Source organism: Dioscorea cayenensis, chromosome 20 (genome assembly GCF_009730915.1).
Source record: "Dioscorea cayenensis subsp. rotundata cultivar TDr96_F1 chromosome 20, TDr96_F1_v2_PseudoChromosome.rev07_lg8_w22 25.fasta, whole genome shotgun sequence".
Lineage (NCBI taxonomy): Eukaryota > Viridiplantae > Streptophyta > Magnoliopsida > Dioscoreales > Dioscoreaceae > Dioscorea > Dioscorea cayenensis.
In genome coordinates, this window is record NC_052490.1 from 28,898,365 (window position 1) to 28,920,072 (window position 21,708).

Below are 21,708 nucleotides of genomic sequence, written 5' to 3' on the forward strand. Positions count from 1 at the left end.
ACAATCCCAAAATAGCTTTTCAGAAGTGCTTTTTTAAAAAGCACCTCTTGGGCAGCTTCTGAAAAAAGCTGAATTTTAGCTTTTTTTCACAGCTTCTGCTTCTACCCAAAAGCCCAAACAAACATGTTTTTTAAAACTCAGAAGTGCTTAACTTATAAAAAAAGCACATCTGAGCTTAAAAAAAGCCAATCCAAACACCCCCTTTATACAATCCAAATCCATGGACTAATTTAATTTAACTTTATTTTTTCGTCTTGAATTAATTTGATTATTATTATTATTACTTTTTTTAGGGTTTAATATTACTTTTGGGGACTTTAAATTTTATGCTTCTTTTTTAGGGTTTTAATAGAGCAGATCTTTGCAATGTCTGCATTGAAGTTGTAATATCAATAATTCATGCAGAGTGTGATTACGTTATCTATGAGGATTTTATGAAGGTATGAAATTTATACTTAATTAAATAAATTAGCTGCACTTCGTACTTAATTAAATGAATTAGATGCATCATTTTTGTGCGCTTGGATATATTTTTGAGAAATTAACACCTTTGTTGTGGTCTTCGTCATGGATCTTATGCAAGTTGTTTATTTTTGTTATATATCTATATGTTGCTTATTGTTTTTTAGTTTGCACTTAGGGCCCGTTTGGTACTTTGCATGGAAACACTTTTTCTGCAAAGTATTTCCTTGCATTCATTTTCCCTGCATTTACTTTCCCTGTAAAGTAACAAACGTGTTTGGTATGAATCTCGAAAATTACAATTGAAATACATGCAAAATGAATTCCTTTGTTTGTTATGAATAACATTTCCATGCAAAGTTATGTTTATTCTCAATTTTACCCTTCAATGAATATCAATTATTTTAATTTTAACTATGTTTTAATTTTCACATTAATCAATGGTTTATATATAAATAAATTAAGAAAATTTCTTATATACCCGGCAAAAGTAGATATTTAATTCTCGCTTTTCTATTATGAGAAATATAATTTCCCGAACTTTATCTAAGATGCACGCTTCCCATATGAATTTTAGCAATCTTTTTGTGGATAGATCTCACCTAAAGAAAAGGCATTGTGCATGTTTCTTTCAATGAGTTTTCAATAAGAATCAATTATCAATAAAACAATATCAAAGGCAATAAAAAAATATTCTTTAAAAAATTATAAAAAATTATAGTGGAAATTGCCAAAAAAACCCTTTAAGTTTGTAAAATTGCCAAAAACACCCCGTTAGTTTTGCGATCCCCAAAAAACCCCCTCCTTTTTAAAGTCTATGTTTTTTTCAAACCCCCAAACCCCGTGAACGGATGTGAACGGAGTGAGTTTCAAATTTTTTTGGACGAAAATGCCCTTGCATGGGGAGTCGTGGGTCGCAGACCCATCTCGGCGATTTGAGAGGAAGTGGGGGTTTTCCGTAGGGTAACCCCGAGAGACGAATTTATTGGAGCCGCTTTAATTGCTTTTTTTCTCAACTCACGCCTTCGACTTTTCCATTTCCAGTCGCCTCCGAGTTGTCTCTACCGCGAAGCCTCCTGAATTGGCATTTCATCGACTTTTTCCCTTTCCACCCGAGATCTCGAAGGAGAAGTCCCCCGCGCAACTAGTTGGCATTTCATCGGGCTTTGCAATCTAAGGTATTGAGTATGGTTTTTATGTTAACCTGCTCATACAAAGAAAGATTTTTTTCGGTTTTGTTTTGTGCTCCTGCTTTTTGTTGGAAGATATTGAAGTCTGCAGGGGATTTCTACTGGGGTTTTGTTAGTCTGCAGGGAGATTTCTCGGCTAGGGTTTTTGTTTTTGTTTTTGCATTTTCAGATGTATACACTATCGAAATAGTTTTTTTCGATTGTTATGATTTGTGTAATATTTATAATGTACATTTCCGCTTCGCTTGATATGGTTGCGCTTTTTACAAATGAGGTTGACGTTTAAGAAATGAGATGTTACAGCTTAACATTTGTTGTCTCTGCTTTAAGTATTCTCGCCTCTGCTTTAACAAAATGGGTCTCTGCTTTAACATTTTTATATCTCTGCTTTAATAACCGAGAGTTTACCGCTTAAAAACCTTATATTTCCGCTTAAACTTTTTGTCAATACTGCAGGCTTTGTGATTATGGCGGTCAACCCTAGTTAATGGGCGCTGCTATTTGACACCGGCTATGGAGACCTTAGTCGAATTGAAAGTTAACACGACCCCTCGACACTCGGGAGATTATTCAAGGACACCGCTTTGCAGCTGCTCATCGAGCTGGAAGCCATATACCAAGAGAGGGCCCTTCTTGATTCTCTTTTGCAAAGGTACGATGGTCGCACCAATAAATTCGTGGATCGGGGAAAGCCTCGCCGAGTTTCGCACCTCAAGATGTGGCCCTCGTTCTTGGTCTCGCTGCATGACGGGCGACGCAGCTGGTCTTCGTAAGAAGAAAAACCGAGTCGGCGCTCGAAGGCTCGGGTATCTATCAAAGACCCTACGAGAGACAGAGACTCCATCAAGAGCACTCGGTGCAACTTGTTCGACAGAGGGAGAAGAAGATAATTTTGTCAAACTCCCGATGGTGTACCTCACGGGACAGATCCCTCTTCCCAAATACATCATGCTCGGTTCGAATCGGATCGCTGATTACGCCGATGATCTACCGACCCATGGGGGCGATACGCATGGGCGCAGCGACGCACAAGTGGCTTATGGAGGATATTCCACAAGCAGCCGCCCGAGTGCAAGATAGATGCGCCGGGAAGAAGACCAACACATGGTACATTAAGGGTTGCTCTGGTCGCGCTTAACGTCCCGGTTTTTACGAGATGACCGGAACGGGAAGAAAGTCCGCTTTCTGCAAGATCCCAAGGATGTCGTGCTACTGGTGAAAGTACTTACCGGAAGCAAGCGACTGTGAGAAACGAGCTTGTCATCGCTCGATGGAAAAAGAGGTAATAAATCATGGACAATGTTTAACATAAGTCTTTAATGTTTAAACATTTTATTTAGCGCTTTAACTTTAGTATTTACCGCTTAACTCTTATTCATACTCGGGTTTAAATATTTTTGTTCTCCGCTTAATTATATTCTATAACGCTTTAAATATATAGTTTTTTTATAGTTTAAAATGAATGATCTCACTGAAATTGTTTGGTTTACATATGTTAGTTTCCGAAATGGTTCCCGCGAATCGTCAAGAAGAAATATTTGTTGGCGCCAACCGACTGGATGGATGCCATTGCTCCCGAACCACTTGCTCGAGGCGGGATGAGAGGGCAGCCTCTATCGCTGCTGACTGGACGCCGTTCTCCTACTTCCACCCCACCACGCGACGCGATTCCTCGACGCCGAGAAGCCCTCCCCTACCCCGCAGATTGCAACAACCCCCTACCACGACAACGATCAGCCCCCCGACCATGGCAGCTCTCCGACCGTGGCAGTCCCCACCGTAACATTGGGCGAAGATGTCACCGCGAACTCTTATGCAGGCATGCCGATATTGATGACCGAAGTTTCTCGGCTTGTCGCTCGTGTGGAGGCGCTCGAAGGACGTTTCACAACCGACCGCGCCATCCCTCGAAAGAACCGAGCACCCGGGACGAACGAGGCGCCGGAATTTGACGACGACGACATCATCGGAAGGTCATTCCAAGGCGGCCACATTCAAGAGACTTGCGAAAAAGAGGAGAACAATATCGCCTCGTCTCCACCGCCGGCCGACGATGAAACAATAGCAACACCATCGGCGGCCGATCGTCATATCGAGTCCGTCGCCGCTGATGACATGGCCACGACGGTGGAGGACATCGAGATGATGTGGCCGTTGCCGCGGCTGAGAAGGTCGCTGACTCTCTCTCGATGAAATCGTCGACCCGGTGGAACCGGCTGCCGAGATTGCGGCATCAAAGATGGACACAATCCCTGAAGGTCAAGAACAAGTTAAGGGCGTGTCTCCCAATGATGCTCGCTGTCATGGCCACGGCTGAGAAGATCGTCGAATCCGCTGCCGTGGCCGTGGCCGACAAGATCAGCAGACCCAAGCGTGACACAATCCCACCACAACAAGAACCATGTAAGGAAGTGTTCTGCGGTTGATGCTCGCCGCCGTCGTCCCTCAAGATCGAGCCGGACACAATCCCACAACAAGAACAACAATGTAAGGATGTGTTCGCAGCTGATGTCGTCGCCATCGTCCCCCGCGATCGAAGGAAGATGTCGATGAAGACCCCGACCGAGCAACGGAGAGATGATCAAGGCCAATCAAAAATTGGACCGGACTGGCTCGGAAAGCTTTTTATTCAAGAAGAAGAAATGGGTTGGCTCGAGTCGTTTTTAACAAATACGAAAGGTGAGTTGATGAGGATCTTCCTCAACCGCCTACGGACGGGTAAGTGTAACGCTTTTTATGATATTGTTTAAAGAGTTTCTTATAGTGTTTAACTATTACCTAATAGTGTTTAATACAATTATGCTATCATTTAAGTTTTCGCTTTCACCGCTTTAATTATATATAATATCATGTAACAATTGATAATATCATTTAAATATTTACAATATGGTCTTCTAATATCTCATATCGCTTTAACCTCAAAGACCGTCGTGTGGAAGAACGACGTCACAGCACCACACGCCGACGAGGTTATACACGCTGCTGAGGGGAAGGAGATGGTCATCGATGATGTGATGGACGCTTTCGTATGCATAATACAAAAAGTCGCCGAGCAAAGAGCCATATCCTTACAAGAAGCGCGCCCCATCATCGGACCGCTTGCGCTGCTTTATGTCAAAGCGAGGACGACGCACATGACACAATTATGGCTATGATCGGGGATGCCGTGCGCAACCCTGCATGAAGTTCAAAATTGTCATCCTCCCGATAATCATGAATGGCCACTTCCATGTCGCCGTCCCCGGACAATGATAAACAAGAATACGAGCATTATTCTTCATGTCCGGGTACGATAAGGACGCGTTGGACATGGTAAGTTCTTTAATTATGTCCGATTAATATCCTGCTTTGGTATTTAAATCGGTATTCTAATCTCGACTTGCATATCTCGACACTGAATCTATTCGACCTTTGTGTCGATATGGAGTTAGGCGAGTCGGCGACGGCAAAGTACCCGTCGCAGACGACACGTAAAACCCCACGCCAAAAAACAAGGAAGTGTCGATTGCGCCGCTCACGCCATGCGGTTTATCGAGCACCATCGTGGGGTGAGAAGTTACGGCTACCGCAGACAGACGTTCCTTACCTCGGGGATTACGGTATGTTACCCGCGATACTTAAGGAGGGAGGGCGTACCCGTCCATGACAAAGGGGTCGTCACAAGCGGGTTAAATTGCTTTTTGAATAACATGTCTTGTATATCCGATCGCAATTTTGTTTTCAAATGTAAATCGGACAAATTCAATTCATTGTTTTCGTGTTCAAGAACATGACTTGTATATCTTAATGTAAATTTTTGTTTGTTTTGAATTGTAAAGCGGGTTAAATTCCATTCGGTTTTATTTCATTGTTTAATTTACGTTGTGATTGTGTACATTTCACTTTCATTGTTTAAATATAGTATATATCGCTTTAAACATCGCTTTTAAATATTTCAAATTACTGTACTCCGCTTTAAAATAACACTTTCTCCTGCTTAAATGAATGCACTTATTAGTACAAACCCTACATAATATATCGATCGAAAACCAAATCGTACAAAACCTAATGAAATGAAGAACAAAAACGAAGACGACTAAGAAGAAGTAGAAGATGTAAAGAACAAACAAAGCAGTCGAATCGCAAACAAAAAAAGTGCATGCAGCTTGTATGCATAGAGGTTAGATTAGACGTGATGTGATTGGGCGGTATTTTTTCCCTCCATCCCAAGGGCAAAAAAAGGGAAATATATGTCATTGTCGCGAGGAAGACATGTTGTCATCGCTCGAATGAAAGTTCTCAACTCAACATGAGTCTCTGTAAACGTCTAGCTTTTTTTATGTTTAAACAGATACATATAGTGTTTAAAAATAACGGTTAACTCGCTTTAACTAAAGTCTATATCATGTAAATAATATGTTATTGTTTAAATTGAATGCTTTTCATCGACATCGCGTTGCTAGATGGGTACCTCCTGGGTCACTCTGTTTAAACATATTTACGTATTTTTCTTAAACACCGTTGTCATTGTTTAAAGAGTAACTTGAGTATTGTTTAACTTTTTTCTATTGTTTACAATGACGTTTTTTTGTTTCCCACATTGTTTTTTTACTAGGTCTCTGCTTTAAATTTCGAAGTTCACAGATCAAATACGATTGTTTCGTTTTATTTATAAAAGATTTACAACATTTACAACATTTACAAAGATTTACAACATTTACAACATTTACAACGTCCGCTCGGACTTTGGACACTCACGACTCGACCCTCGTGATAATCGAAACAAGTGTCTCAGACATTCGAATGCTCACAGCGGTTGCATAACAAGCGCATCAACTTGAACCTGCAAAACGTACAACATTAAAAAAAAGGTTAAACAACACACATTCATGAAAACGACTATTAATCAATGCGTCATGGTAGGACTTAAACGACGATCCTGATAGTTAAACACGTAACGTAGCTGAGTTGTACATCGACGTCATTTTTCTTAAAGCGTTAACGTAAAGTCTCAAGTGGTAAATGTCAACCCTCGTCTTTAAAGGATGTTTCATGATCTCCCTCCTCTAGAGAATCCTCCGCAATCACGCAATACGTGAAAAACTTTCTTTTCATACCCAAGTCGAAATGCTCTCTTAATTGCTTTCCCGTCATCCACACTGGAGAATCCTCCGCATTCGAGGCAATTATGAGAGGACTTCGACTAAGGGCGAAAAAGATAGTTTAACTAGTTCGGTGATTACGGCTAATTGATTCTCAAGATAAGGAAGAAGGCTCACGAAACATCCTTTCAGATAGAGTGGTTGTCCATGGGAAGAGGAGGAAGAGGAGGAGGAGGAGGAGGAGGATGATGAGGACGACGAGGAGTGGTTGTCCATGGGGAGGGTTCTTCCTGGTTATTTATGGTGTGAAGTCCACAAGCAGGCTGACTCTTCGTATCCGAGAAAAAAAGTTAAACGCACGATGGGCCGACATTGACTGATGACAACGAACGGGTGTTCGGATATTTATGTTATCGTGCATAAGAATTAATGCCGTCATTAATTCTTACGCACGGGATACCATAACCTTGCCACCTGCCACGTGCCACATGCCAACAATTCAGATCAAACGAAAAAGATCACCGTTTTACGCAGAGACTTTGAGAATTTACACGTTTATGAATAGTTATACATGTAAAGATAATGTTAAACGGAGATGGGAAGTATTAAACGGATATGACAATTATTAAACATATTAGTAAAATATTTAAACGGATAATAGCAAATAGTTAAACATTATTTAAAATATACAAATAGATAACCATAAACGAGAAGAACTTTACAACGAAATGAACTCATCGTAATTACTGTTCTTCTCGTCGTAATACAACTTTACAACCATAAACGAGAAGACGACAATGGCACATGCTCTGCCTCGACAATAAAATCGACTACAGCTCATTTGAAGATGAAGTGCACTTGACCAATCCGATGGAAATCAATTTCATTTTCTGTTCGAGAAACCGATTTATATATTTCGGGTATGATAATGAGGAGAATAACAAGATGTAATGTAACTCCTTGGCATTGTCTATCAGAAACCAAGCAGAAAGCCCTTCAAAAGGTTGAACATGATGTGATTTGGCGCTTTCCTTTCCCACTATTTTCAGGGCCAAAAATGGGATTTCACAACATGGACCCATTTGAAGTGAACGGTAGGGGGTAAAAGGGAAGTTAAACACTAACGGAAGGGCTGTCCGTGGTGTGTAAAAGTAGGAGGGGGTTTTTGGGAAGTTTTGAAAATTACGAGGGGTGAACAGTAATTTTCCCAAAATTATATGACTTACCGAGATTGGCTCGCGCTACGGTTTTGAAAAGGAAGACGGTGGAGAAGTTCTTCGCTAAAGTTAGGGTTTTGAAAAAGAAGACATGACAAAAGAGAAGAATTTTAATGTTAGAATAGGGTGAAATTGGAATTTTACATGTCTCCTACTTTCCCACCCATGATGTAATCCGTTTCACACCCTCTTCCCCTGTGAATCCTTTTCATTGGTCAAAGGGAAAGTAATTACAATTTGACCATTACTTTACATGGTCTTTTTTTCAACCTAACATATGAAAGCTTTTCACAACCTCAACTTTCCAGGGAAAGTTGTTACTTTCCCCCATACCAAACGGCCCCTTATAACCAAGATAGTCAGACCCGGCCAAATCTAGGGGTCAGGGGTTGATGGGTTCCACCGGATCAGACCGGGGTTAAATCGGGATCAATAATAAAATATTTAAAAAATATATTATAATAATTAATAATATAAAAAATAATATAACTTATATTTTAATAATTAAACACAATTAATTAAACATGATATTTAAAATATTTATTTTATATATTTTCTTTGATTTTAAAAATATTTAAAATACAATTAAATTTAATATAAGTTTTAGATTTATATACAATATTTGAAATAAAATAAAATATTAAAAAAACTCTCACCACTCCTCTCTCGGTGCTTACGCCGCTTACCAAAGAAATGAAAATATCCAAACAACCCTTCTGTCTCTCTCGGGACTTAAAAAATAAAAAAGAAAAAAAATCAGTGGCGTTCATTTAACCGTAAGTGAAGGAAAGTGGGAGGTCAGTGGACTTCCCCACTTCTGATATTCTTTTCCTCTGGAGTGGATTTTAGTTAAAACTCCCATATATAAAAGCTCACCTCCACCCACTTCCAAATTTTCTTTTGAAGTCCACTGAAGTGAATCATCGGGCCATCTCCCCATCTCCCCTTCGCGAGGCCGAACGCTGCTCTTCTTGGTCGGAATTCTTTTGCAGCGACTGGATCTCTCCTCCGGAAGTGACTAAACCTCTCCTCCGGCAGCGGTTGGATCTTCCCTCCCGCAGCGGCCGGATCTCCTCTTCGGCAGCACCTAGATCTGCTCTCCGGTAGCACACAGATTTCTCCTCCCACAGCTGCTCGATCTCCCCTCTGATAGAGTCTAGATCTTCTGTCCGACAGCAGGTGGATCTCACGTACGGCAATGGCTGGATCTTCCCTCCGGCAAGGTGCTCTTCTTCTTCTTCTTTAAAATTTCTTGAAGAAAAATCGGAGGTTTTTCTCTCTTTACTGCTTTCTCGTTGGCTCATCCGAGTTCCCAGATCACCATCGACGAAGAGCATTGTGAGGCCTTTACCAATTTTCTCTTTTTTGGTTGTTTGATCATTTAATTTGATCTAATTTGATCACTTGTTGCTGTTCTTTTGCGACATCTGATCTTTGATAGATTTTGTGTTTTGATTTCTGAATTTTAGTTTTTTTTTTCTATTGTTTTTGATATTTGTTATGAATGAGGGTTAGCATTGCATAATAATCCGTGAGGGCTTTCCATATTCTCTCTTTTTGCTTGTTTATTTGATGTAATTTGATCGATCTAATCCCTTTTTATGTTTATTTTGTGTGTTTTGATTGTGAAATCTCTCTTTCTTTTTTTTCTGTTTTTTGTTGGATTTAACACCATCTGATCATATTATTTATATATTTACATATTGTGAGGCTTTTTGTTGGATTTTGCATGTTTTGATTTCTGGTTTACTGTGTTTGTTGTATGATTTCATTTGATTCATTTTTGGTAAAGTTTTTGTTTTTAATTTGGAGTATGAGATTTGATTGTGTATTTGAGATTTGTTTTTAATTCATGAAGTGATGTATGGAGGCGTTGAAGGCATAATTTTATGGCATGATTTGGTTTTTTTCCTCAAAATTTCTTGTTTGTAATTTGGCTCATGAGTTTTGGTTGTGCATTTGAGATAGATGAATTGGCTTTATTTTCATGAGTGGATGTGTAGAGATGTTTAGGTGAAGATCACATAAATAATTAAGTTTTGAATGCGAAGATCACATGGATGCCTTAATGATAGGTTAATAGAACATCCTAGTATTATTTTATTGATGGTTGCTCTTAGACCATTGTTGCTAGCTGATTTTAGATCAAAATTTGACATTAGATAATATAAAAAGACAGTGATAATATTAAAGCAGAGTGGATATGGAATGCATTAATTGATGTGTTTGCCAGTCATGTCTAAAATTATTACACAATTTTGGCATTTGCAAATGTGAAAATCTGATTGGGGTGAATGTATGAGAAACTTTGACATTGATTTGATTATAACACTCTCTCTTTCATTTCTTCTCATCTCCATTCTCCACGGTCTCTCATGTTCTTCATCTTCTCCGGTTCCCTCATTTCTTCTCATGCTCGCGCCACTCACCAACACTCTTTCTCACTTCTTCTCATCATAGCATTTTTCTTTTTTCTTTTTATTTTATTTTAGGGGCTTCATAAATCCCCCTAAAACCCCAATTCCCAAATTCGGTTTTCCCTTCCCGGCGATCGCCATTGGCCGCGATTGCCATGGGGATGGTGCGTCGCGAGGAGAAGCTGCGATGTACCAAGGAACCCTTCATCGAGGATGTCGGGCCTCGGCGAATGTGAGTTTGTCCAAGCTACATGATCGGTCTCCATCTTGTTCGATCTATTTTAGTGCATCTGTTCTTCTAATTTTTCTCTGTTTGCTTTGATTCTCTTTTGCAGAAAAAGCCTTCGTTTCAGCATGTTTTCTGGCGATGAGATACGGAAGTTGGCAGAGGTCCAGGTCTGGAACAACAAGCTCTACAATGAGAGTGCTAAACCTGTTGATCATGGCATTCTTGATGCTCGGATGGTACATCCTGTGTTTATTGTTATTGTTTTCTCTTTCTATTTTGTTTGATTTTTTGTTCTCACTTGCATGAGTGGCAAAATATTGATGAATGATGGGGATTGATAGGATTATAATACTAATTTGAGATGAAAACTGTATCTTTTTGGGTTTATTTATAATGTTATGTTTGTTTGACATGTGAGTCTTTGGTTTGAATCAGATATTTGTATGTCATCCTTAGATAATTGATGAGATGCTTATTAAATCACTGAAAATTAGAACAACATTAGTGAAAATAGAAAAGTTGGAAGGGTATAGTTAGAGAAGGTAGGCTAATGAAAAAGAAACTTTGTATTTATTTTGGGATATACTAATTTTTGGTTGTGTAGCTTCATAATCATTCCGTTAGTCTTCTGCCAGCAGTTAAGCACTTTGGAAAAGAATTATATTCTCACTTGACTTTTGTTGTAGCTTTGGATTGATTTTACTTCTTAATATTTTAATTCCTTTGAGCAAATGGAATTTGTAACCATTTCTTGGTCTTGCTCAGAGGCAAAAAATTGTAAGATTGCAAGTACTTGTAGGATCATTATTTGGTCTCATATGGGTTAGAAGAGTCTTCTTTGCTGTGAGAGTTGCTTGCGCCCATTTCGTGCCTAATGTGATCTTCAATTGCAGGTGTGGTGAAGAAAGCTACAGGTCCATTGGCTATTGTGCAAGATTTTGGTAAAATGCTTGATAAAGGTTCAGATGAGTGCCATGCTGCATTATCACATCTAAGAGGAAATCAGTCTTCCCAAGTGCTTCATGTTCTTACTCCTCTTACGGTTTTCTCGCTTTTCAAAAAGATGCTTGATGAGGCTGATGCTTTTCTAGGAGTTAATAACCTACGGGTTCATTATTCTGTTAATTTTCCTTTTTAACATGAACTTCATTTTACAATGCACATGTTTGCTTGTTCTCTTGATATTATTGCTTCTTGTGTTCTACATGATTGTGAATTGTTAAATCTTTATGATAGGCCAGAAAAGCTTATTGTGACAGACATAGCGATACCACCTTTAGCTATATGCCCTTCTGCTTTTGTTGATTTTGGAAGATCAAGGTTAGTTGTGTTCAAAATGTTGTCTATTGAGCTACCATAAGTCAAAGGGTTATGATAAGTAATCTTTGCCGACTATATTAATTTTTAACACATAATTATTGTTTCACTTGCAGCAATGAGGACAGCCTTACTAGCATTTTGAGGCTTATAATTAACACAAATTCTTTTCTTCGGGAGGAACTTGAAGGTTCTGGCTATTTATTCAAATGTTGGGTGAGATTCATTTTGATGTTTTTTATTTTTTTCTAGCATTTTTTTTGGACTGTTGCTTCTAGCTGTCTTGCTAAGCTTTTCAAGAATATTTGAACTATATATATATTCTTATGAAACCGCATGTGGAATTGTCACCTTTGATGAAGTACACCATGCACAAATTTAGAAGCTAATAGGGGAAGATATTCCTAAACCATTTGTCTTGATTTCAGCAATACTCGCTTAGACTCATTGGAGATAGAGTATTTGATATAGATATCATTCATCAACTCAGAATTTCTCTGATGTAAATTCATAAATGGCGGCATGTATACTATATTCTAGCCTTTAGCAGCTCTTTTTAATACACATGCTCACACATTCATTTATTTATTTATGAGTATTGAGCTTGAATGTGTGTGCCATGGATGTGTATCATGCATCTATTGAGTATTTGATGCCATGCTTAGTCATCAAATTTAAGTTATTGGTATTGCAAAGTGTTCTACTGCAGATTGCATCCGGTACCATCAAGGCCTTCTATCATCTGTGAATTGAATAAATTTATTATTTGGACTGTTTATTTTGTAGGAAATCTGGGCTCACCTTCAAACTCAGGTTGTTGAATATATTAATAGTGAAGCACCTTCTCTTACTGAGTCAAAGCATCGTGGTCTTATACAACGGCTTAAAGGAAAGCAAGGACGTTTTCGTGGCAACTTATCGGGGAAGCGTGTTGAATATACTGCACGGACGGTCATTTCTCCTGATCCAAATTTGAAAATCACAGAGGTTTGTCTTGTAACCAGTTTAACTTTTCAGTTTCTATGGCATATATTGGCTTTTTCTTTTTCCCAATCCTACATATGTATTTATGATATCTGTGATTTATTTTATTGTTTCTAGGTTGCAATTCCTATATTAGTAGCCAAGGTGCTAACCTTCCCAGAAAGAGTTTCTTGTCACAACATAGAGAAACTAAGACAGTGTGTTCGGAATGGTCCATTCAAATATCCAGGTGCCAATTTTGTTGTGCTTCTGGATGGTACAAGGCTGTAAGTGCTTATGCACAAATCTTATAAGTAGAAAATTATCTGAACATCCTTGTGGGTATTATTTTCCTTATTGTTCCCTTCAATTTGTTGTGTTATCAATTGGTCCTTTGCCCAATTTATTCCTTTTTTTTTTATTACTTTTGAAACCATTTTTTAATACTTTTGCTTCTATTTTATATTGCATCAGTATTTGTTCTTCCTTTTAACTTTTGTAATTGCAAGGGCCAATGGATGATAAAGTTAGTGAATTTGAAATGGATGGGGTTATTTGAAATAAAATTGATCCAATGGAATGAGAAAGAAAATATTCTGCTGGAACTGTTAAATAATTTTCCTTATAAAATGTGATGGATAGTAAAGCTCAACGGTTTTAAATAATTATCGTTCAGGCACTTGAAGTATGGTGAGAAGAAAAATGTTGCTGCTGAACTGAAATATGGCTATATCGTGGAAAGGTGTCTGGAAGATGGAGATGTGGTTCTATTTAACAGACAACCAAGCTTACATCGAATGCCAATTATGGCTCACAGGGTTATACTTGTTCTTTATTACATAACTGCTGTTCTATTTAGTTTTCGTCATACTTATTTGTGTTCATGTAGGCAAGGATAATGCCATGGAGGACATTGAGGTTCAACGAGTCTGTTTGTAATCCATATAATGCTGATTTTGATGGTGATGAGATGAATTTACATGTTCCTCAAACAGAAGAAGCTCGTACAGAAGCTCTCATGCTTATGGGGGTATATTTTTTTCTATATCAGATTTGTTTCAATTTTGAAAGCTTCTCATCCCAACTATTGCATCTTTTGGTATTGTACAATAAAGACATATGAGATAATTGAAGTTGTCTAGCTAGGGTGAATTGCGTGCAATTCTCACCAGGGAACCCTGTAGAAATGAGTGTGTGGCAATTGTGATTTGGATTAAACTATGCTACATGAAAAGGGGAAATTGTATTTTGTTACTACAATGTAACCTGTGGGAATGCCATTTAATTTGAGAATATTCAAGTAGGTTTTATGTTTCAAAGGACAACTTAATCTTTTCTAGTAGTTTGTTGAAGAATATCTTCTCGTTCATTGGTTTTTTCTTTCTTTCTTTATTTTTTTTTGAATTTCAATCTTACATATATTTCCAAGAGGCAGAAATAAGGATGATGTAATAAAATCATAACATAATGTTGAAGTTAGGATTTAATATTTTAAATGTAATCACAATTTTTTCTGGAGACGAAAGAAGCAGAAGTACTACTAGCTTCAACAGGTGCTTTGCTGGTTTCTAGATCAAATGACCCATAATGCAGTTATCAGGAGCTAGACTAGATAATAATTTTGGTATATTTATGTTTGTCAAATAGAGTATTTATATTTTTATAATTACTACAATGAGTTATATTGTTGCTAGATACATTATGTATGGTCATATCATTTATAGTTTGTTTAGGTATCTTTTACTTTTTCCATTTCTATGTATTTTACTTTTGTGGATCTTTCTATCATGAATTTAGATGTTATTTTATTAAATGTCATACTTTTGTTGTCAATTGCACTAGAACTAATTTAACGGTTGTTGAATTGGTTGTGAAAATGCTTTAGCTGTCTCTAGTCCTGGGATTTGGAAGTTTCTAGTTTTCCTTTCTGAATATCAATTACCTCATGCTTGGGAAGCATTCCACCTTGGTTAGGATTACATGGAAAGTTATATTTAGTGATGTGTTGGCTTATGGCTATAAAAGAGCTCCAAAAATAAAGACGACTTCTGAATGATAGAGGATCAAAAACTCAATATTTGATGTGTGATTTTTTTTTTTTTTAAGATTTTATGTTTTACTTACTACTCAATTCTTCCATAACATAATTTTTTAATTATACAAATTTTTGGGATTTCTTTGCTCAGCCATTTAACCAGCTAGAATCTTATGATTGATAGCTTTCCCCTTGGTTCAATTAGAAAGTATTAAGTTCTTATAATTAACATATTATCCTTAAGTAGTGATGAAAATATTTTTTTCATTTGAATAGAAGAAGTTAATTTCAAATCATGCTGGTGTCTTCAGATTTATTGATAAAGGGAGACAAAAGTAGTATGATGAAGAGGGATAATGGTTGATCATGATTAGTTATACTTTGGATGACTAATATTATTTAATGTCTTGCATAAGTTGGGTATATTGAATGTTGCAAATATGAAAAATTTACATTTGCAAGCATTTGGAGCATGATTGGATTTTTCATGAAATGTGCTAAACTGGTGTAGCCTAGTCAAGCATGAGCTCTACCTTGAGAGGATATTGGGTAGGGTCCAACTCATGTGAGTTTGCCTTGATTGGTCTTTTAATTTTTAGATAATTTTTCAAGATGCATAATGCATGTATTACATATCATTTTATTTTTACATTATTTAGATGATGCTGCATAATGACATAACTATGTGCAACCTGGTCATCATTTTGTTTCTTAAATATGGTTGATCTCTATTTAAATCTCTCAAAGTGCCTTGCTTCAAGCTTCGCCTTGAGCTGGTCATTTATTAATTAATTTGAAATTTGTCTAGCTTGAGCGTCAGCTGGCTTAATAAGTTGGGATCAAGCTTGTAACATTTAAATAAGTGTTTAAGTTTGAAATGCGTAAAAGTTTGCCTTGTAGCTAACCTGAATCCTTTGACAGGAACATAGCAATTCAAAGAATATATGCACACTGATTGAAAACTTGGCCAGAAAGCATGAAAAGTGAAAAAGTGAATATGAATAATCTGCATGCAAATCTCATACATAAGGAATCAGCAAGTAGGGTGTTGCACATATAAATTGCATTATTAACATCATGCATTTAGATAGTATTCATGCATTTTTCCTAGTCTTTATTATTATTTTCCACTTCTTTTTGTACAAACTACTCTTTCTAGTTGTTTTAATTGTAGGAAGCAGAAATTGAAACTGGAGACTGGGGAAATCCACAACCTGCCTGTGTACTACGAGAAGGACTTGTGGACTGTAAAGTGGCTGGGGCCCAGCTTCCATCTTTTGGATATAAAAGGATCAGAATGTGACTTCAGGGCAACAGGGAAGGCTGGGAGAAAAGGGCTGGCGGCTGGAAAGGGAAAAAGGAAGATTTGAAGACCTGGAGAGAGTTGAAGAAGGGAGGAGAGCTGGAAATTGAAGATCAAACCTTGTAGACATCATAGGGAGTCTTCTCAGCTTGTTGTGCTGCTTTCTGCAGACTTTCTTCTCTTCCTATCTTTTTCTTTGTAACTGAGATGGTGTGTGAGTAAAACGTTTCTTAGGTTTGGGATTAGCCCGAGGTGTTATGTGTTTGATGTGTTGATACATTTTGTATGGATCTTTTATGCTTAATGGTAGATTTCTTGAGTTGATTTCTGATTTGTGTCAAAGCTTGTGATTGTGAAAGCATTGCTTTCTATCTTAGAGATCTAGGTTAACAGAAAGGATAACCTGGGTATTGGAACCTCATTAATCACCCTTAACCTGCTGAAAGGCAGTTCTTGAAGGCTCATTGCTCAATCACTGTTTTTATTCAGGTTTTAAGAAGGGTTTATCTACCACGAAAGTAGGAGATAGCCTTGATCAAGCCTAACTTGTTATCTCTTGAAAGAGAGTGACAAGTAGCTTAGGATTAATGCCCTTCAAGAGATCTGCCCAAATCTAGTTTAGATCCAGTGCATCATTCATGTTATACCTTGTGGTGAGTTCCCAAACCTAAGTCTATTTTAATTTGAAGAAAAATCCACAGCCCTGTGTTCCTTCAGCCTTGATTGTGTTTTATTCCCTGCTTCTTGTTATTCCTAAATCCTACCTTTTTAATTGTCTAGATAATCTCTTGTTGCAATAGATTGGTAATAAATACTTGATCCTCGTGGGATCGATACTTATTTACTACTTGGCAAAACCGTGCGCTTGCGGTTGTGCAACATAGGGACTAGTGGAAGATCCACACCTGCATCTCTCTGTTTTTCTTGAATACTGCGACACTGTTAAGCTCAATGGAGTCCCACAAGATACAGTTAGACTTAGACTTTTTCCTTTCTCATTATGGGACAAGGCTCGAGCTTGGTTACACTCATTACTTGAAGGCTCTATCAAAACATGGGATCAATTGCTCAAAATTTTCCTTTCTAAGTATTTCCCGCCCAGCAAAACAGCTCAATTGCGGAACCAGATCACTGGTTTTTATCAAAAAGATGGTGAATCGTTGTATGAGGCTTGGGACAGATTCAAGGAACTTATAAGACTATGCCCACACCATGGCTTGGAGAAATGGCTGGTTGTTCAAACATTCTACAGTGGATTAAACTATAACTCTCGCATTTCAGTTGATGCTGCATCAGGAGGAGCTTTGATGAACAAAAAAGTGGATGACGCTTATAATTTGATTGAAGACATGGCTCTCAACCACTGCCAATGGGCAAGTGAAAGAAACACAACTCCAAAACCTGCAGGAAGACATGAGATGGAGGCCTTAAACCTAATTGCAGCCAAGGTGGATGCTCTAACTCAAAAAATTGACAAACTAAATGCAAATGCTCCAACTATCGCCAATGTCACATGTGAAATCTGTGGTTCTATAGGACACTTAGCTACAAACTGTCAGTTGATCGCAGCCCCATCTTCAGAACCATCCATGGAGCAAATGAATTATCTAAACAACTTCAGTCAGAGACCTGTCAATGATCCATTCTCTAACACTTACAACCCTGGTTGGCGAAATCATCCTAATTTTTCTTACAAGAACAATCAACCTCATTTTGAGCAAAATTTCAGCTCTAATGTTCCTAGACAGCCACCAGGATTCCAGCAGAGAATTTCCAATCCACAACCTGTGCAGAAATCAAATTTGGAGGCTTTGCTAGAGAACTTTGTTGCAACACAAGCCAAGCAAAATGAAGAGTTCAAGCAACAAGGTCAAGTCATGAATGAAGCAATTCGGCAGCTTACTTCTAAGATTGATTCCTTGGTTACCCATAACAAAATGCTGGAAAATCAGATTGCTCAACAAGCTAGTTCTTCATCCAGACCCCCAGGGATGTTTCCAGGAAAACCAGAAATTAATCCAAGTGAGCATTGCAAAGCTATAACTCTAAGGAGTGGAAAACAATTGGAAGATCCCAAGTCAAAACAAGCTGAAAATGAAAACATTGGGGTGAATCCAGCTAAAAAAAATGATACACAACAGCAAATGGCTGAAGAAAATAGTGGAGATACAGAGAAAGTTGATGAGGCACCAAGATACACACCCCCAAAACCTTACGTGCCACCAGTGCCATTTCCACAAAGACTAGCCAAGGCCAAGTTGGACAAGCAATTTGGAAAGTTTTTTGAAGTTCTTAAGAAGTTATACATCAACGTTCCTTTCACAGAAGCTTTGTAACAAATGCCATCATATGCGAAGTTTTTGAAGGATATTTTGTCTAAGAAAAGAAGATTAGAGGAGTATGAAATAGTGGCACTAACAGAAGAGTGCAGCGCCCTAATTCAAAATAAATTGCCTCCAAAACTTAAAGATCCGGGTAGCTTCTCGATTCCATGTGAGATTGGGACAGCAACTTTTGAGAAGGCTCTATGTAATCTTGGTGTAAGTGTAAGCTTGATGCCTTTGTCGGTGTGCAAGAAACTAGACATGGGAGAGTTGAAGCCAACAACCATTTCCTTGCAACTCACGGACCGATCTATCAAACATCCTATAGGTATTCTTGAAGACATCCCAATCAAAGTCGGTAAGTTCTTTGTACCCGCTAATTTTGTAGTATTAGAAATGGAGGAAGACACTCAAATTCCAATCATTCTTGGAAGACCTTTTTTGGCAACTGCAGGGGCACTTATTGATGTTAAAAATGGCAAGCTTTCCTTAACTGTTAGTGAAGAAAAAGTTGAATTTGATTTGGCTAACTCTGTTAAACACTCTTTTGTTGAAAGCTCATGTTGTAGTATTGATCTACTTGAACGAGCTCTCAAAGAGGAGCTGCCAAAACACATTTCCAAAGACCCCGCCCAGTTATGCTTGGTACAAGAGAAGCTGGAAGACAATGAAGATGTTGAGAGCGAAGATTGTGCCCAGCTGTTGCAGTCCAAGAAATTCCTGTAGAACCAGCAAGCTGGAACTGGAATTCTGGAACCAGTTTCCACAATACACAACCCAGAAGACTGTAAAGTTCCCAAGGTAGAACTAAAACCTCTCCCATCCACTCTCAGGTATGAATTCCTTGGACCCAATTCTACATGTCCTGTGATTATTAATGCTGATCTAAGCATGATGGAATCTTAAAAACTTCTCCATGAGCTCAGATTACACCAAAGGGCCATAGGATACACCATAGATGATTTGAAAGGAATACAACCTTCAGTTTGCATGCACAGAATTCTACTTGAACCTGATTACAAACCTTCCATTGAGCACCAAAGAAGATTAAACCCCAATATGAAGGAAGTTGTTAGGAAAGAAGTGCTCAAATTGCTTGATGCCAGTGTGATTTACCGAATTTCCGATAGTGAGTGGGTCAGCCCTGTGCAAGTAGTTCCCAAAAGAGGAGGTATGACCGTTGTGAAAAATGAAAATGATGAATTAATCCCAACTAGAACGGTAATGGGCTGGAGGATGTGTATTGACTATAGGAAATTACATAAGGCAACAAGGAAAGACCACTACCCACTCCCTTTTATAGATCAAATGCTAGAAAGGTTGGCTAAACACTCTCATTTCTGTTACTTAGATGGATTTTCAGGTTTTTACCAAATTCCTATCCATCCTAGTGACCAGCACAAGACCACATTCACTTGCCCCTACGTCACTTTTGCCTATAGGAGGATGCCATTTGGTCTTTGTAATGCTCCCGCCACTTTTCAACGTTGCATGACAGCCATTTTTTCAGACTTTATTGAAAACATCATGGAGATCTTTATGGATGACTTTTCAGTGTATGGCACAACCTTTGATGAATGCTTAGCTAACTTGTCTAAGGTGTTATACAGGTGCCAAGAGATGAACCTCATCCTCAATTGGGAGAAGTGCCATTTCATGGTACATGATGGCATTGTGCTAGGGCATGTGGTGTCTGAACGCGGCATTGAAGTTGACAAAGCCAAGGTGGAAGTCATAGAGAGAATGCAGCCACCGACCACAATTAAAGCAGTCTGTAGTTTTCTAGGACATGCAGGATTCTATCGACGCTTTATAAAGGATTTCTCCAAAATTGCAAAACCCTTAACTAATTTGTTGGCTAATGATGTTCCTTTCGATTTTGATAATAACTGTTTGGATGCATTTTGCAGGTTGAAAAAGGCATTAACTACTACACCAATAATTCAGCCACCCGATTAGGAGTTACCCTTTGAAATCATGTGCGACGCAAGTGACTACGCAGTAGGGGTTGTGCTTGGGCAGCGGAAAGAAAAGAAATTGAACGCAATCTATTATGCAAGCAAGGCTTTAGATGAAGCGCAAGTCAATTATGCCACAACAGAAAAGGAACTCTTGGCGGTTGTGTTTGCTTTTGACAAATTCAGGTCCTATCTCGTTGGCTCCAAAGTGATAGTATACACATATCATGCTGCGATCAAATATCTCCTAAGCAAGAAAGATGCAAAGCCAAGACTAATTAGATGGGTTCTCCTTCTTCAAGAATTCAATCTAGAGATTCGTGATAAAAAAGGTGCAGAAAATGTGGTAGCTGACCACCTCTCAAGGTTACATCAGGATGTGAACAAGAATGGAGAGAATGAGCAGGCTATCAATGATGCGTTTCCTGATGAACAGTTGCTGAGGATCTCCACAATTAAAGCCCCATGGTACGCAGATTTTGTAAACTACCTGGCTTGTGGAATTCTGCCACCTAATCTGAAGTTCCAACAAAGGAAAAAGTTCTTTTCAGATTTGAGACATTATTTTTGGGATGAACCACTTCTTTACAAACGATGTGCTGATGGAATACTTCGAAGATGTATCCCCGAAGATGAAGCAGAAAACATCTTGTTCCATTGTCATTCTTCGTCTTATGGTGGCCATTTCAGTTCTTCAAAAACAACAGCCAAAATACTTCAGGCTGGGTTCTATTGGCCAACACTTTTCAAAGACACGAGGAGATTTGTGCTTGCTGTCAAAGAACAGGAAACATCTCAAGAAGACATGAAATGCCTCTTAATTACATCCTTGAAGTGGAAGTCTTTGATGTTTGGGGAATAGATTACATGGGACCGTTTCCATCTTCATGCAACAACAGATATATTCTTGTGGCTGTGGATTACGTCTCCAAATGGGTTGAAGCTATGCCATCCCCAACAATGATGCTCGGACTGTAATTAAGCTCTTCAAACGGGTAATTTTTCCAAGATTCGGAATTCCTAGAGCTGTCATAAGTGATGGAGGATCACACTTTATAGAAAGACAATTTGAAAGCCTCCTTAGAAAATATGGGGTAACACACAAGATCACCACACCATACCACCCTCAAACAAGTGGGCAGGCTAAAATTTCAAATCGGGAGATCAAGAGCATACTTGAGAAAACAGTCTCGACAACAAGGAAAGATTGGT

The 21,708-nt window shown here is 38.4% G+C and overlaps 1 protein-coding gene, 1 long non-coding RNA gene and 1 other non-coding gene across 3 annotated transcripts; 2 read left to right on the plus strand and 1 right to left on the minus strand.

Moving 5' to 3' along the window:
* The first annotated feature begins 8,752 nt into the window (after window positions 1-8,752).
* On the plus strand, window positions 8,753-10,836 carry LOC120251812. The gene is made up of 3 exons (XR_005533494.1): window positions 8,753-9,173; window positions 10,443-10,599; window positions 10,703-10,836. It is a non-coding gene; the product is annotated as an uncharacterized LOC120251812 (long non-coding RNA).
* Window positions 10,837-11,752: 916 nt separating this feature from the next.
* On the plus strand, window positions 11,753-13,775 carry LOC120251399 (DNA-directed RNA polymerase III subunit 1-like). Its single transcript, XM_039259927.1, has 6 exons — window positions 11,753-11,916; window positions 12,030-12,129; window positions 12,700-12,900; window positions 13,015-13,163; window positions 13,553-13,618; window positions 13,766-13,775. The coding sequence occupies exons 1-6, from the start codon at window positions 11,753-11,755 to the stop codon at window positions 13,773-13,775; spliced, it is 690 nt and encodes a 229-aa protein (XP_039115861.1).
* A 3,546-nt stretch (window positions 13,776-17,321) lies between these two features.
* On the minus strand, window positions 17,322-17,433 carry LOC120252402. The gene has a single exon (XR_005533934.1). It is a non-coding gene; the product is annotated as a small nucleolar RNA R71 (small nucleolar RNA).
* Between the last annotated feature and the right edge of the window lie 4,275 nt (window positions 17,434-21,708).